Consider the following 16,049-nt stretch of genomic DNA (forward strand, 5'->3'; position numbering starts at 1 on the left):
GAATCCGTAAAAAGGGCAAAAGGCCTGGCATATAATGAGGAGTTCCTATAAAAAAATCGAGAATAAGAATTGACCGATATGATAAGAGGCAAAGTGTGGTTCTGTACAAGGGGAAGGTGCACACAGGAGCCGAAGAAAAGGCTGATTAAAAGGGCCCTAGATGCTTCTCACATAATCTCGCATCGCGATAGTAGCTACTTGGACTGCTCAAGAATTTCCCTTTTCAGTCTTGTTTTCCGCTCGATTGAAATGTAAATAGATCAAACTCTCTACAAAAGGTGCATGTCATCACAGGTTGATTGTAACCCTATGCCGCTACTTACGTTGCTTCTTCTTTTTGAAAAGGGCATGTCTAGGTTACTAGAGCCTCCGGTACAGGCAGGAAGCCAAAATGCAAATTTACTAGCCATCTTACCAACATCGACGGGTGAGCCGACACAAAACGGAGAGGCCTTCTACAAACATGGCGAGTTGTCACATTTACCTACGATGTAAATCTGGAACAAAGCTCATACTGGTCACTCCGAGAAGGATGCCAAAGCAAATAACCAATCACGTTGTCCGAACCCGTTTTCCACGCCTCGAGAGTAAGATCCTCGACGGCTGATCTTGCTGCAACGAGCAGCGCAACGTGCATGGACTAGAAAAGCCCAAGATATAGAGATACCAACAAAATCACAAAGGGATGATTGGTCCATCCACTCGCGTTTTTGATTTTGCCTAAAAACGACATGAAGAAATGCATCTCAGAGATCGGTGCACGCCAAACCAAGGTTCGTATTATGGATAACCATCAATTCGTCAAGTTACCTAAATAGAATGAGCTGGGACTTAGAGATCAGTCACGTAATTCTCTGGGCAACTGCCTATCTCGCTTGAAGCTGCAGAATGGGGATTGATTCGAGCCAAACACCACGTCGCATCTCAGCAAACAGACAAGACACACAACGTCACTGACTCCGCGCAGCCCAACCCAACAGAGTAAGCCACCCACGCAGTTCCGGATCATAACGAGAGCTCCGCACCCGAGCTAGATTGATTGGCAATCCTGATCTGGAGAGAGCAAAGCACAGCCTGAACTAATCATTTGTCGTCTCATAAGACTCCTTCTCGGCCTTTCGCTGCAACATTCGTCGGTACGCAAAAAGGGCCATGATTCCAACCACAACGAGGAAGACGATGCAGAAGATGAGCACCACTCCGCGGTTCCGGTTCGCCCAGTTGCCCTTTTTGCCTGATCGTTCCACAATGGAATGGAGAGATAGGGATGCGGACTTGGTACGGTGGATGATTTTGATCGGTGCCATATAGCCGGTTGTTAACAAGGGGGGTTCTGTTCTATAGATCAGTCCCCGGCTAGAAATTAGACCTGTAGGCTGTCTCATGCAAGCAGAGATGTGGGGAAATGGCCCAAAATTGAAGGATTTATTCTTACTGGATGTGGAGGCTCTGTGGCGATGTAAATCGAAGACTCGGCTAGAGAGAGCAAATTTCAGCAACCGTTCAAATCTCGCTGCAGCAGAACTGAATGACCAATAAGAACTTCCAAAGAAGGCAACGGTCGAAAGGAATATCTTGATGGCCTAGGGAAAGATACTCACTTTCACGCCGATAACAAGCTAGTTGAAAGAGACGAATTTGGACCACAGTGAGATTCAGAATGTTGAGTTGAAACGGAGGCTCTAAGATTTATCTAGCAGACGACGGTGATGTTGTCGGGGGAATCTCGAGACAAGTGCTCAAGCCCGCCAGCGTGTTTTTCGTTCACTAGGGGAACCTCCGGCACGCGGCGGACAAGAAACATTGCCAATTGATGATGCTGGGTCCCCTGGTACATCGCAGCATCTCTAGCTAACCTCCAACTTGAGACTGGCTTGCAATTTGATTGGATCAACGGCAATTGTGTACCATGGACAGTGCATTTGGCAAGTTAAATTTGCGAGAAGACAAGCTCCGCAGCGCTCCGAGATCCAAGCACCAGCTCTCCTCACCAGCATGAGCCTATGCTGTGCCACAAACTATAAACGGTCATCCTTCGCCATCTTCACCACTTGCAAATACAAGAAGAGTGGGATCCATTTTGGTAGGCCACCTACATGTAGCAGCGAAACTACTACATCCAAACTAGTAACTTTGGGCATCCCCTAAGGCCGTACCAGTACCGCTGCGTCACCCATCAATCATGTTGAATGCTCGGCTTCTCGGGTACCTGGTGAAAAAGCCGTTCAATGTAACTGGGGCTTTCTGTTGAACAGCGGCGATAAAGTCTATCTTATTTGTGCAAGCCATTGAGCAGATCGCTAGCCATGGAGGAGATTTGACTGATTCCGATTTCCTTGAGAACAATGATGCTCAACTGCATTCATTCTAGAACTGACCTTGTGCACATCATACCTTTCAAACTGTGTTTTGACGTCACCTCCAGCGGCAAGAACTGTCCAACTTATTGTCAACTTTTTACGACCACTCTTCTCTTTTCATTCATCACCAAAGAGATTGTCGACGTCTACATTCAATAAAATGCTGCTATAAACTGGTAATTTCCAATAGCCGCAACGGTCTACTAACTGTCCCGCCCGACGCATTGAAGGTCGAGCCTTGACATAGAAGCCACAGAGACAGAGTTGTGAGCTACATTCGATGTTTTTTTCCGGTATAGTCGTGAGACTTGGAATTTCGATTCTTTCGATACAGTGACAGTTCCATCCCAAAGTGGTCTCCCGAAGGACCCTGTGTGAACGGTCAGCCACTAGAGGCCAGACATTGACTTGCATGGTCTTTCATGCCGTACTGCCACGGGATCAGAATTGGGTTCAATTATAGCTTTTTAAAACTGTCGCTACCTGAAGAAGCAGCCTGATTCCCCTGCGATCCACACGACTTATTAGTGTGGGAGTAATATCCCATTTTGGAGATGCGCTAGGAATCGTGCTACTCACCGTTCTAAATTAGCTTCTCGGTCTTCAGTCGTTGATTTCTCCACTCAGTAAAGGTCGACCGCTACAGTCTAGTCCGACATTTCTCGATGTCAAAAATTGACTTGCGTTCCAATCAAATCCAGAAAGGTTGCCAAAGGCGACATAAATTTGAGGGAGAAAATGCCCCGGGGTACAGGTAGAAATCAGGCACATTCACCCATGAACCGTTCCTTCTCGCCAAAGCAGACTAGATAAGCAGGAAGAGCCAATGTCTTCCAGATCATCAAGCCCTCTTTTTCCCTATTCCGTCGTTCTGCCTACCTGTTCTGATTCTCACCCTTCCTACTCAAGCAGTACTCTTAATTCATGATGCGAAGCTTCCTGTAGCAACCCCTCTCCGGTTCCTAATATTATCCCTTTCGCCACTTCATTTCCACTACTGACGCTCTCCCTCTACTACCTCTCACCGCGTGAGGCTTCTTTCTCTGTTTCAGCTCCTGTGGGCCAAATGAGCGTGAAATGCCTCTTTTATGGATATCCTCTGGCATCTGGCTGCTTGGTATTAGTCGAGCTTAATTTCCGTCACCCTGGCTTGATGTAATCTTGATGAAAAAGGAAGATCTCCGGTTGTTGTTGGTTTTTCCTTATCGTTGTGATTTTCTTCCCACGTAGTCCATATCATGCTGATTCTTATGTATTGCTGCTTTCTAGTGAAGATCGTCGTTGTAGGTCAGGTGGAGAGAGAGCCGCTAGTGGGGACTTTCACCCCCAACCGAGATGAAAACGCTCAGCTGCACGTTGTTCTCGGAATAGATTCCCTCTGTCGGGTTTTCACTGTCGATTTGTCTCGGCAACCTATCCTGCAGGGTACAAATGAAGTCTTCAGAGAGGAACTAGTCCTGTTGGAGTGGCCGAGACAGAGGTACTAAATCGGTTCTTCAAACCTTTAAACAACACCCAAGTATCAGCTATTAGAATGGCTAGCCGCGGATATGGCTTTTTCAGGTCTTTTTTTGGCACCTCTTCAGGGTACATGTAGACGTCTTCTTAGATGTTCTTCTTTAACGTGTCCCCTTACCCCCATATTGGCGTTGTGAAAGCGGCAGCATTCGAGAGTGTAGTGGACGTTTTTTTGGGCATGTATTGACTTCTCATAAAATGCTAAATTGTGACTCTGATATGTGGGGGGAAAGGATCATAAAGTCGTACAGATGTCTCATTCCCAAGCCAGATTCGGCGGAGATCAATGATCACTGAGACTGCTATTCTTGATCAGCTACCACCGATGGATATCTATTGTTGATTTCAATAATATGACCTTTCCTTTCTTGAACCAAGAGGAAAATCTTGTGCCACAGTAGTCAAGGCAAGGCGCCCAATCTCAGCCCCAGGCTGGACGTCTCCAAGCCAAAGTTTCTTGTCTCGCATGTTCTTTGTCCATTCATCTGAAGTCCATATAGAAGAACCGATAATTCCGTCGGTCTTATTTTGCAGCAGGGCAACGGAGATCGATCCTAGAAGATCGGGGGCGATCGTTTTAATATGGAGATAAGCCGCCATCACGGCAATGCTGAAGATAACCACCGATGAAACAATAAGGACGGCAAGCCAGGGACGGTGACACCTGACGATATTCCGTAGATGTGTAGTTTGGGCAGTCACTTTGAACGGGGTATCCTTAATCGTGCTTCCTTCCCGTGTGAATTGCATCATGTCAACAGAGCCCGTGAAGGTCGAGGGATTGATCCCGAGGTAGAGCAAGGAATTCAAGAGCTGTGATAGACGCGTACCAAAGACACTTGAGGTGGTGGTCTCAGGCGACATAAGTGTCTCGCTGAAAAAGGTTCCGATAGCCTGAAAAGGGTCTATAAAATATCCAATGACGGGCTGGAGGCCACCGTTTTCGTCCATGTGTGGAAACATCGTAGTGAGAAGATCAAAGACTCCGTTGTTATAACCTTTCATCAACTGAAAATTCCCTGGGGGGTTTATATCAAAGACAGTCCAATTTTGGTGGAAATGGGATCTATCTACCGATCGGCGAGCGGCGAGTAGGTCGCAAGTCTTTACGGATTGCTTCCCGTCTAAGCTCTCGCAGGTCACATTGGCATCGACATAGGTCGTAGTGATATCACAGATAGCTCGCGTGATGGGGGATCTATCCCTTACATCGTCTGCATAGCCGCGGTCCCATGACTCCCATATCAGCTTGCGGGCATTCCGAGTCCTCGTCTTCGATGCGTTGAGTGCGTTCGAACATGGCTCTGAGAGGGCAAGCTGGAATTGAAATCCACCCCATGCGCTTGTCCAGCTGCAATCGTCGCCATTGCCGGGGGATGGAGCATCTGGCCCGGCGAAATCGGTAAGATTGAGAGTGTGAATTGTGTCGAAGACAGGACAGGAGATGGATAAATAGGAGCCAGGGAGGATGAATGATGTGTTGCCGGCACTAGGCAAGCCAATCACCGGCACACCAACCAGAGACGCGTACGTCAAGTTGTCATTTTGGGGTACATGCATCCATCCTGTGCTGGTTTTCTCGAGATTTTCAATCGCAGGAAATCGGATGTTGCCCCAGAGATCTTGATTGCGGGTGGAAAGTAGCGAGGCCGCCGACATCGAAGCAGTCATGGGGATGGCGACTGATGTTTTGGCCATCGACATCACTTGGCTGTAGCCGAACTGGTACGCGGTGAAGGTGTTGAAACTGGTCAACTCGATTGGATTGGCTGGGTAACTCGGGACGATGGAAATGATCCGGAGCGATGCCTGACTTCCCAGCGGCGATAAACACCACAGAAGGACGATAAAGACGGCAACGAAGTTCATAGTACGCAGTCTAATCTGAGTGAGAAAGGCTCCTGTAATGGTCTGGCTGCCAAGGCACTGCTCTACTAGCCCGATCGTTGCTCCTCCGGTGGTTTGAATGCGCCACGATGCGAGACTTTTGATGCTGCTCCCGGCAATAGCAGCAAAAAGAACTGGGAATACAGTGGGTGCCTTCAGGTGGAAATAGGATGTCAGCGAGATTTGACGATAATTGAGGAGGGCGAGTGTCGGAGCAGGGGAAGCTAACAAATCGAGAGACTTCGAAGAGTTTAGAGCCTACAGATTCTGGACCGGCCGGTTTTCCATCCATCCAAGAAACCAAAATACCGAACAGGGCAAAGAGAAACGCTACAATCGCAAGAATCATGTCCCATAGCAAACGAAAAATTCTATCCAACTGTGAGCGCTTGAGAAGCTGCGGTTGGGGCTTCTGCTCGTCAACTTCGGGAAACTCAATAGTGGTATAATCTTGAAATTCTGAGGATGACCTTGAACTTGAGTGATTTTCCTCGACTGCTACAGCGCCGTACGGTAGTCGTTTTGAGTGCCTCATCTTGTCGGGTTTCTTAGTCCAAAATCTTCGTAGTTGCGACATGGGGATCTTCTTGGCTTAAGCGGTACTCACAGGGCAGACAATCTGTCTTGTTTATTTATAAAGCGGGCACTAAAGATTGGGGCCATCGTGAGTGGCCCCGACGTAAAGCGCTGCATGGTTCGCAATTGGGCTCCAGGGAATCTCCTGACAGAGCGACGCAAAACCTGCGCTTTTCCCGTCATTTCCATTTTTAAAAGATAGGGGTAGCTTGTTGCTGAGATTTCTATGATTGGGGTAAAAGCCCCAACACAGCCCCCTCCAACTGAGGGGTCATGGTTCTTATCACTGATTCAGCCCTTCCTTAACGTACATTTTGAACTACACAGTTGCCCGAACCTTTTGGCGCAGGATCAAAATGTTTGAAGCATTCCCAAAGGTACTACGATGGCGACACATGAGAACATAACCTGTATAGCTAGGCTGAATGGAGATCACACACTCTTCTTCTAAGCACACGTTGGACACAAAAATGTTTCCCTATCATGAATCTTTTTTTTTTTTTGGTTGCGAAGACGAGATTCCCACCGAAATGAAAAATGACCGATCAGATTTTAAGTGCCATTGCAACCGTCGATCGGCTTCACCCAGGTGAGATTTGCAAGCAAGGTGGCTAACAAGACCAGGATAAGTTGCGCCAAACTTTGTACTCACTGTATGTCTATCAGTACTGTACCTGATCTTTTGGATCGGACACACTCCAATCTTAACTTACAGGTTTCGTGTGAGATCGCATGTTGTCCGACTACTCTTCTTGAGTTTTCGGGGCCCACATTTTTATGGAGTTGTCCCTATCCCGGGCGATCACCACATGTTCCGATCTCTGAAGATGCTCTCCAACAATAAAAGGTTGGCGCTTTTCCCAAACACTTCAATGACCCTCACACTCTCGTAGCCGATTCGTAATATGAATCTATATCATTAAAAAAAAAATCAAAATCGAGACAGTTCATCACACCCAAACTGACTTCTCCACGAGTCAAACCATGGTTTACTCACTGGGGTCCGGAACATATTACCTCGTTAGGACGTCACGGCAGTCCACTGCGGCAGCAGCGGACTCCCGTAGCCCTTCGAACGAATCAACCGAGGAAAAGCAACACTCAATGACGCTATGCGCTACCACCAAATGATGAAACTGGCTGTTCGATCCTAAGCAGCAAATCTTTTTGGAATGCTAACCTTGGGAAATGGTTATAAATTCGTCTCTAGAAGTCCAGTGCATTCCATACTATCCTATCTATCAGCATGTCTCACAGCCCACGCGATCCTAGCTCTAATGGAACCGAGGATGACCTAAGTACTATCATGACGAGGCCCGATCGCGGTGGGTCGGAAATTGGATCTCTGCGCTCCGGGACCCTCAATCGCCGTCAAAGCAACCCGAACGAAGTCGCGCTAGAGCGAATCAATACTTATCGACTTCAACATCGCTCAACCGTTGGCTCCGTTGCAGGAATTACACCGCGTGAAAAGTGGCTCCCCCTTGGAGCTGGAAAGCCTCATCCTCCATCTCTCCCAGATCCAGAAGAATACATCGTCGAATTCAACGATGCAAATGATCCCATGCACCCTCAGAACTGGTCCCTTAAACGCAAAATCGGCATCTCAGCGACCCTAGCATACACGACCTTTGTTTCCTCTTTCTCCAGCGCCATCTACTCTTCCGCAGTAGGACATATCAGTGGGCACTTCCACATCAGCACGGAAGTCGCCACCCTCGGTGTCACCCTGTATGTCCTAGGATTCGCCTCGGGCCCGACAGTATGGGCACCGGCAAGTGAGCTCATCGGGAGAAGATGGCCCATTTGCATTGGCATGTTCGGCTACTCCCTTTTCAGCATTGCAGCAGCGACTAGCAAGGACGTTCAGACCTTGATGTTGGCGCGATTCTTTGCCGGCTTTTTCTCTGCTAGCCCGATCGCTAACGTTCCGGCCGTGTTTGCCGATATTTGGAGTAACCAGACGCGGGGCGTGGCTATCGCTATCTTTGCCATGGCTGTGTTCGTGGGGCCTTTTGCGTCTCCATTCACTGGAGGCTTCATCACGATGTCTTATCTGGGGTGGAGGTGGACCATGTACATATCGTCCATTATGGGGTGGCTGGCCACTGGTCTTTGTCTGCTTTGCTTGAAAGAGACGTATGCACCCGCTGTCCTTGTGGAAAAAGCGGCCCTCTTGCGACGGCAGACACATAACTGGGGAATCCGCGCCAGGCAAGAAGAGATCGAGCTCGATTGGGGTGAGCTAATCACCAATAATTTCAGTCGGCCGTTCCGTATGCTTTTCACCGAGCCCATTGTTTTTCTGGCAAGTCATGCGTGAAGATCTTGAATTGATCCCAGCTGACGTTCCTTTAGATCTCTCTCTGGATGAGCTTTGTATATGGTCTGATGTACGCGCTTCTCAGTGCGTACCCCGTTGTGTTCCAAGGAATTCACGGAATGAACCTCGGTGTTGGAAGTCTTCCATTCATCGGATTGATTATCGGCGAGATTCTAGCTGGCGCCTATATCCTTCTTGACCAGAGATCGTATACCAAAAAGCTGGCTGCCAACAATAACATCCCCGTTCCGGAATGGAGACTTCTTCCAGCTATCCTTGGGGGTGTTTGCTTCTGTGTCGGGTTGTTCTGGTATGGCTGGACTGGATGGACAAAGGAAATCCATTGGATGGCCCCGACCGCCAGCGGAATCGTGACTGGATTCGGCATCTATGTGATCTTCTTGCAGTGCTTCAACTACCTGATTGACTCGTATTTAACATTGTAAGATTCTCTGTCTGCATTTCACTGGTGAGTAATACGCTGACCTTGAAATCCAGTGCCGCATCGGTTTTTGCTGCGAATACCATAATTCGATCAGCGGTGGGAGCTGCATTCCCATTGTTCTCAAAGCAAATGTTTGTCAACTTGGGTGTGCAATGGGCCGCCACACTTCTTGGGTGTCTCGCGCTCATCATGATCCCGATTCCCTTGTTATTCATCAAATGGGGACCAGCGTTGCGCAAAAAATCTAAATTTGCTCCAATTTTGGAGTCTGCTCGGGCAGCATCGGAGAAAGTGGACGTGACAGTTTAGGGGTGACTTTTAACAGTGTTAATTTTCAGACGTGATATTTCTTTGTGATGTTCATCAAATCCAAGCTCTCAAAATGGCAATTCTCGCTCAAGAATTGTCGCCGTTGCGGACAACTCTTGAGAACCTTCGCACACGGCATTTTAGGTTCACGAAAGGCAATAACTCCACCTAGATCACCAACATTGGTGATCAGGGTTGAGATGTCGGCATCGTCCAGGAGACCATGAGGATGTTGAAACACCAGACACTCAGGAGCACACTTGTCGCACAGAACTCCATGGATCCAACTGACAGGGCTATACTCTGAAGGCATGGTAATATCACTGATCGAGTCGCATTCCATAGAGAATAGGATATTGGCGGGTTGCCAACCTATTTACAGTCAGTAAAATGCCATCGACACCCTCCCAGCATGGACGAAGCTTTCAACAAATGTTCCAAAGAACAGATCTTCTTGAAGAGAAATAGCTCGTAAGTAGTCATCGGAGCCTGTTGTCGGCCGCCCGCTCATTCTTTCACCATCGGATAGCATAGGTGGGAAGATGAGCACTAGATGCAGATCATTCGGCCCCGCGTATTCAACATTATCAAAGAGATCTATAATGTGACCTTTCTTCAAATGAGACTTTTCTAGCTTTGATAGTTGAAGCAGGGCAAAGAGTCTCTTTGCTGATTTTGGAGGCGTCTGCTTCAATAGCTTTCAGCTTTCAAGGTGACGTCCTTTTGTAACCTAGCAAGCACACTTTTAGATCGGAATGCCGCGTTGACTTCGCATCGAAATGGCTTAAAACCTACCATAGGTCTCTTGCTATCCATTGTATTGAAAACGTGCCGTAGCCCCATTTCCCAATGATCTGATAGCGCTCGTTGAGAATGTCCCCAAAGTGCACTGGATGGTAGCCCCCGACGCGGGATTCCTCAATGGGCTTGGCAGCGTCATTGATTCTCTCAAAGCAGCGCATCATTGATAGATTGGAAAGATGCTGCGATCTCTCAATCTATAAGGAGACTGAATGAAGGAAACTTAACTCAAGGTCGACGGGTGACTTCATGGGCTTCCAACACAATACCATGACAGAAAGCGGTGAACGCAGCACGTCAGTACAACGCGAGGTAAATCTGTCTATGATGGACCCCTCCTCTTTTCCGCATGTATTCAAATATCAAGATGCGAGATAACTAGCAAAATTGGAATTCTACGGCCTCGTGACATTTCTCGATGTCTTCGCCCGTCGTACACTCACGTGGCATAGCCCCTCAACAACTTCCGGCTAGCCCTCTTTTTCTCCAACGGGCAGCGCATGCGCATGCTACCAAGTGGTGTAAGCACCACTGGGATAGACGAAAAACTTCCTATTCTTTCGGGTGAGATTCGGTGATGGCCCACGATCGAGTATGGCCGACCAGACATCCCAGAGCCATCGGATTGGGAATGTTTGAATGCAAAAGAACTTCAGATTACTTCTGTCATCCGGCCTCCTTTGTTGACTAACTATCGAGAAGCACATTCTCAAGCACACGATACAACATAATTGAAAAGATAGAGCTCTGAGCACAGAGTCTTGGCGTTTGGTCTTGGCATTACAAGGCTACCTGTCTGCAACATTTTTGCCAGCATTTGCCTCTTCTCTTTGAACATGCCAGCGTCATTTGAACGCCATTTCTGTGACTTGTGTCAGTCTCTTTTCTTCAGTCGCCGGCTTGCCGAGTCTTGACCCATGGACGACCTTGAACAAAATGCTGTAGGCAAACACTCAGCCAATTAGGGCCTCGACACGGCATCTCACGGGTGAAATGAGACCCCACCACCGCTGCCAAGTCCCCAAAGACCCGGAGGTAGCTCAAATTGGAGGCGAAATTTTTTTTTCTCGAGTTCTTATCAGCAAGATGTGGTTGGCCAAGAGACCAGTTTTGAGATTTGCCCATCTCTTCCTTCAAAACTATGCTCTACCACCTACCTTGACTAGAACTTCTTTGCATACTGCGTCTCAACGACGACAGCGTCTTCGGAATTAGCTGTATCTAAAGTACACCACCGTGATACTCTATCGCAATGGGCTTAGGTAACTGGGTCCACGAAACCAACGTGCGGGTTGCCCGCAGTCCCGTGGGGAAATGGTTTCGTCTGGAGGGCTCCGGCCATGTAAGTGATGCTGCCTTCTATGCGACGTGTGATCGCTTTGTCAATACCTTTGCAATGTGCGAGGCTAAACCATGTCTTAAGTCTCTCGAGCGGAAGGGTAGCTACTTTTTCACTGAAATTCGCGCCGGTCTCGCCACCTTCTTTGCCATGGCATACATCATCTCCGTCAACAGTAACATCACTTCTGTGACCGGTGGAACCTGCGTCTGCCCCGCGGAAGACATGGGAGATTTCTGTGCAAACAATATCGAGTATGCCCTGTGTACGCAAGAAATCAAGCGTGACATCGTCACCGCCACTGCCGCCATCGCCGCCCTCTCAACATTTTGCATGGGTCTCTTTGCGAACCTTCCTATCGCGCTCGCCCCTGGAATGGGATTAAACGCTTACTTTGCCTACACTGTTGTTGGAGTCCGTGGTAGTGGCATGGTTTCGTATTCGACTGCCCTCACGGCTGTCTTTGTAGAAGGATGGGTATTCCTGGGCTTGACATTGATCGGTATGCGACAGTGGCTGGCGCGTGCGCTGCCAAAGTCTATCAAACTCGCAACGGGTGTCGGCATTGGTCTCTACCTTGCATTGATCGGTTTGACATACAGTGCCGGCATTGGACTAGTCCAGGGTGGCTCTGACACTCCCATTGAGCTGGCTGGATGTGTGGCTAGCCAGTTCGACTCTGAAACGGGCATGTGTCCGAGCAGTGAGAAGATGCGCAGTCCAACCATGTGGATTGGTATCTTCTGCGGCGGCATTCTTACGGCTTTGCTAATGATGTACCGTATCAAGGGTGCGATCATCATCGGCATTTTGTTGGTTTCTATCATCTCGTGGCCTCGTACTACCTCCGTCACATTCTTCCCCTATACCGAGCTCGGTACTAGCCAATTTGATTTCTTCAAGAAGGTGGTCACTTTCCATCCTATCCGGCATACCTTGACTGCTCAGGATTGGGGCCTGGCTGGCAAGGGCGGCCAGTTTGGACTGGCTTTCATCACATTTTTGGTACGTCGCTAGCTTTTTTATATCGGCAGAGATTGAAAACTAACCTTTTCCGCAGTATGTCGACATTCTGGATACAACAGGTACGATGTACTCCATGGCCCGATTTGCCGGCGCAATCAACGAGGAGACCCAGGATTTCGAGGGCAGCGCCGTCGCTTACATGGTTGACGCGATTTCAATCTCGATCGGATCCCTCCTCGGCAGTCCCCCAGTCACAGCATTCGTCGAGTCCGGAGCCGGCATCTCCGAAGGCGGCAAAACCGGTCTCACATCATGCGTCACTGGCATTGCATTCTTTATCGCTGTATTCTTCGCCCCGATCTTTGCTTCAATCCCACCCTGGGCTACGGGTTGTACACTTGTGATTGTCGGTACGATGATGGCCAAGTCTGCCGCCGATATCAACTGGCGGTACTACGGCGATGCGATCCCCGCATTCCTTACCATCGCCATCATGCCATTCACATACAGTATCGCTTACGGTCTGATCGCTGGTATCACTAGCTATATCACCCTCAATGGCTTTGCCTGGTGTCTTGAGAAGATCAGCCGTGGTCACATCGTCCCACCGAACAAGGATGAGTCTGATCCTTGGTCTTGGAAGGTCAAGGGCGGTTTACTCCCACCCTGGGTTAAGCGTGCCGCCCGCGGGAAGAAGGACTTCTGGAAAGCTGATGAGGAGTATGCGGAGCCGCGAACTGCCACTGTTGAAGCTGTGTCTTCGTCGTCCTCGTCGGTGGACCGGGTGCCTCTTGAGAAAGGTCATGTGCCTACTGCTGCAGCAATGAATTAGGCGTGAGTTTTTGGAAGATGAAGGAGAGGCGGTGTGAAATAGTTGATTTTTTTTTTTTTCAATTTGCAAGGCAATACAGCGGATGTGTTCATTTTGTTTACCTCTTTTAATGTATTTATTGAAAAAAAAAAAAATTTCAAACCTATCGTTTTTCCAGAGGTGTTGGTTGTACATGCCACAGAATGAACATATTGTTTTAACACCACACAAAGTCTTGACCAAGTGCGATTTTTATGACCAAGCAAATGATGCTAGATTTATCGTGGGCAGGAGTATACGACATTACAGTGGCGGAAACAATAAGGGAGGTAGCGTGAGTATTGACTAACTAGCTAGGAGCTTCCCGATTGGTATGTAGATTCTTGATGCCGAGTTTGGGGATTTGAGGAAGTGAGGGATAGTTCATCATGCCCAAGTTCGCCTTGAATGAAGAAATTGGTGCTTTCATGCCCCTGTCATGCTCTCGAGATAATAAGCGGAATTTAGAAAAAGTGATGAAATTGTAAACACAGATTACAACAGGGGTATTGATGTGGGTAAATAAGAAAAAGAGGTGATTATGATCAGACAAAATGTAATGTTAAGGTACTATTCGGAGAAAGGTGGGATGCTGATGGATGACAAAGTTGTAATGGTTAGTTATGAGTCCACCAGATACAACATAGGTTCCAGGAAGATGACGTGTAATTATGCCTCTAGGTGCATCGAATATCAGCCCCTTTGAACCAGGTTAGTGGGTTCTAAAGGGCACGGAAAGACATCGCTACCACGAATTGATCAATGTGAACAAATTAAAGTCGCTCTAGGCTTATTTTTGAACGTTGAATTTTCTCTGCATAAGATGCACTCAATCAGACAAATAGAAATGTTTTGTGCGTATCCAAATGATCGCTTGTTTGGCGAGAAGCAATGGACTGGTATACTGGAAACGAATTTTATTTTTTGTGAATTGGCCTTTTATTCATGCAGAATATTTCTTTAATTATGCACACTTTGAATGGACTGTTGGTGTGGATATCGTAACTGAAAGTTGTCTACGGAGTACTCCGTAGTGCATGGATTTTTGGTAGGTTGTGCATTAAATCTACGTACCGCAGGACTCGACATTATCCACATTGACTGTTCCTATTGTGGTAATGGATGCGTGTGTTACGTTAATCTTGAGATCGGGACTAGCTCATTGGATTACGAATGAATCTAGAGTCCCCGCAGTGAGCACTAAGATGCCGAGGTCTCCTATAATATCTTGGAGAACCGGCTATAAATATGCCGGCTCCAGCCTCTCACTACTATGTTGGTTATTCTAAGTTACCCAATTCCCCAGGAATCTTTAAAGATCCAACTTCGACATAAAGTAAGAGCGAGGCGACGATTTTTGCAATGGCTGCCACACACGGTTTCTGTGACCCCACATTCAAGCGGGTCCGTGATCTTTTCGAGCAAAAGCTAGCATCGGGAGATGAAGTCGGTGCCTCAATCTGCATCAACATCGACGGTAAGAATGCCCTCGATATCTGGGGCGGACATGCAGACGCCGCCAAGACGCGTTCATGGGAAGAAGACACTCTGGGGGTCGTCTTCTCATCTAGTAAGGTAGCCGTTGCCCTCGCCGCACTCATCCTCGTTGATCGCGGCCTGCTCGACGTCGAAGAGAAAGTGTCGAAGTACTGGCCGGAGTTCGCAGTCAACGGCAAAGAAGACACAAAAGTGTGGCACATCCTCAGTCACTCCTCTGGCATGCCCCATTGGGACACGCGGGTTTCTTTGGAGACCATTTACGACACTAAAAGTTCCACCGAGATGCTCGCTGCGCAGGCTCCGTGGTATAAGGCCGGGGAGGCATCCGCCTACCAGATGGTTAATCATGGACATTTAGTCGGCGAGCTGGTGCGACGCATTAGCGGGAAGTCTTTGAAGAAGTTCATTGCAGATGAGATCGCGGGTCCATTGGGTGCGGACTTTGGTCTCGGTGTGGCCGAAAAGGACTGGCTGCGTACGGCGGATATCATTCCCAGTCCTCCTACACCTCTGCCACCGATCGACCCGCAAAGCGTTGCGGGTAAAGTCTTACCCAACCTTATTTTGGACGCTGAGGTGTCCCAGACGCCCGGATTCAGGGGTGCAGAGGTCGGTGCCGCGAATGGGTTTTCAAATGCGCGTGCACTGGCTCGGATGGGTTCGATTGTGTCCTTGAAAGGGACAGTTGATGGGAAGCAGTATCTTGGGCTTAAGGCCATTGATCAGATGCTCCAAGAACGGATTAGCGGTGTCGATCAGATTTTATTCTTCCCCATAAGATTCGGGTTGGGAGTTGGCCTACCGGTGCCGCAAATCATCACTTTTATCCCCGAAGGAAAAATTTGCTTCTGGGGAGGTTGGGGTGGATCAATTCTGGTCATGGATCTGGATCGCCGCATGACTATTGCTTATACCATGAACAAAATGGGACCAGGAATCATGGGCAATGACAACACCAAGGCATATCTCGAGGCGATTTATGAAATCATGGCAGAGAGAAAGACTCCCGTGTCCAATTGAGATGAGAATCTTTTCCCCATTCTTTCTCTGCACAGATTGCGCGAATGGTCTTGCATGTGGAATGATACGAAGGCCCATCGTGAAAATTCAAAAATCTCTTTGTAAAAAAAAACATTTAATTTTAACATCATTGGTAACCCGAAACATTCATTCCA

The 16,049-nt window shown here is 48.2% G+C and overlaps 6 protein-coding genes across 6 annotated transcripts; 3 read left to right on the forward strand and 3 right to left on the reverse strand.

The window, feature by feature from the left end:
* Positions 1 to 4,161: 4,161 nt before the first annotated feature.
* On the reverse strand, positions 4,162 to 6,530 carry Pdw03_7871 (Ribosomal protein S2, conserved site; the record flags this gene model as incomplete). Its single annotated transcript, XM_014677529.2, has 5 exons — positions 4,162 to 4,180; positions 4,237 to 5,918; positions 5,995 to 6,300; positions 6,373 to 6,388; positions 6,445 to 6,530. The coding sequence occupies 5 exons, from the start codon at positions 6,528 to 6,530 to the stop codon at positions 4,162 to 4,164; spliced, it is 2,109 nt and encodes a 702-aa protein (XP_014533015.2).
* Positions 6,531 to 7,587: 1,057 nt separating this feature from the next.
* Pdw03_7872 (MFS multidrug transporter, putative) lies at positions 7,588 to 9,418 on the forward strand (the record flags this gene model as incomplete). The annotated part of the gene is made up of 3 exons (XM_066101787.1): positions 7,588 to 8,649; positions 8,700 to 9,106; positions 9,163 to 9,418. 3 exons carry the CDS (start codon positions 7,588 to 7,590, stop codon positions 9,416 to 9,418), a joined length of 1,725 nt encoding a protein of 574 aa, XP_065956870.1.
* A 25-nt stretch (positions 9,419 to 9,443) lies between these two features.
* On the reverse strand, positions 9,444 to 9,929 carry Pdw03_7873 (serine protein kinase; the record flags this gene model as incomplete). The annotated part of the gene is made up of 2 exons (XM_066101788.1): positions 9,444 to 9,790; positions 9,842 to 9,929. 2 exons carry the CDS (start codon positions 9,927 to 9,929, stop codon positions 9,444 to 9,446), a joined length of 435 nt encoding a protein of 144 aa, XP_065956871.1.
* A 179-nt stretch (positions 9,930 to 10,108) lies between these two features.
* Pdw03_7874 (Protein kinase) lies at positions 10,109 to 10,380 on the reverse strand (the record flags this gene model as incomplete). Its single annotated transcript, XM_014677532.2, has 2 exons — positions 10,109 to 10,148; positions 10,214 to 10,380. The coding sequence occupies 2 exons, from the start codon at positions 10,378 to 10,380 to the stop codon at positions 10,109 to 10,111; spliced, it is 207 nt and encodes a 68-aa protein (XP_014533018.2).
* Positions 10,381 to 11,471: 1,091 nt separating this feature from the next.
* Positions 11,472 to 13,356, forward strand: Pdw03_7875 (Nucleoside transporter, putative; the record flags this gene model as incomplete). The annotated part of the gene is made up of 3 exons (XM_066101789.1): positions 11,472 to 11,561; positions 11,643 to 12,563; positions 12,619 to 13,356. 3 exons carry the CDS (start codon positions 11,472 to 11,474, stop codon positions 13,354 to 13,356), a joined length of 1,749 nt encoding a protein of 582 aa, XP_065956872.1.
* A 1,380-nt stretch (positions 13,357 to 14,736) lies between these two features.
* Pdw03_7876 (Beta-lactamase-like protein) lies at positions 14,737 to 15,894 on the forward strand (the record flags this gene model as incomplete). Its single annotated transcript, XM_014677534.1, has 1 exon — positions 14,737 to 15,894. One exon carries the CDS (start codon positions 14,737 to 14,739, stop codon positions 15,892 to 15,894), a length of 1,158 nt encoding a protein of 385 aa, XP_014533020.1.
* Between the last annotated feature and the right edge of the window lie 155 nt (positions 15,895 to 16,049).

This window comes from Penicillium digitatum, chromosome 3 (genome assembly GCF_016767815.1).
Source record: "Penicillium digitatum chromosome 3, complete sequence".
NCBI classification, from domain to species: Eukaryota; Fungi; Ascomycota; class Eurotiomycetes; order Eurotiales; family Aspergillaceae; genus Penicillium; species Penicillium digitatum.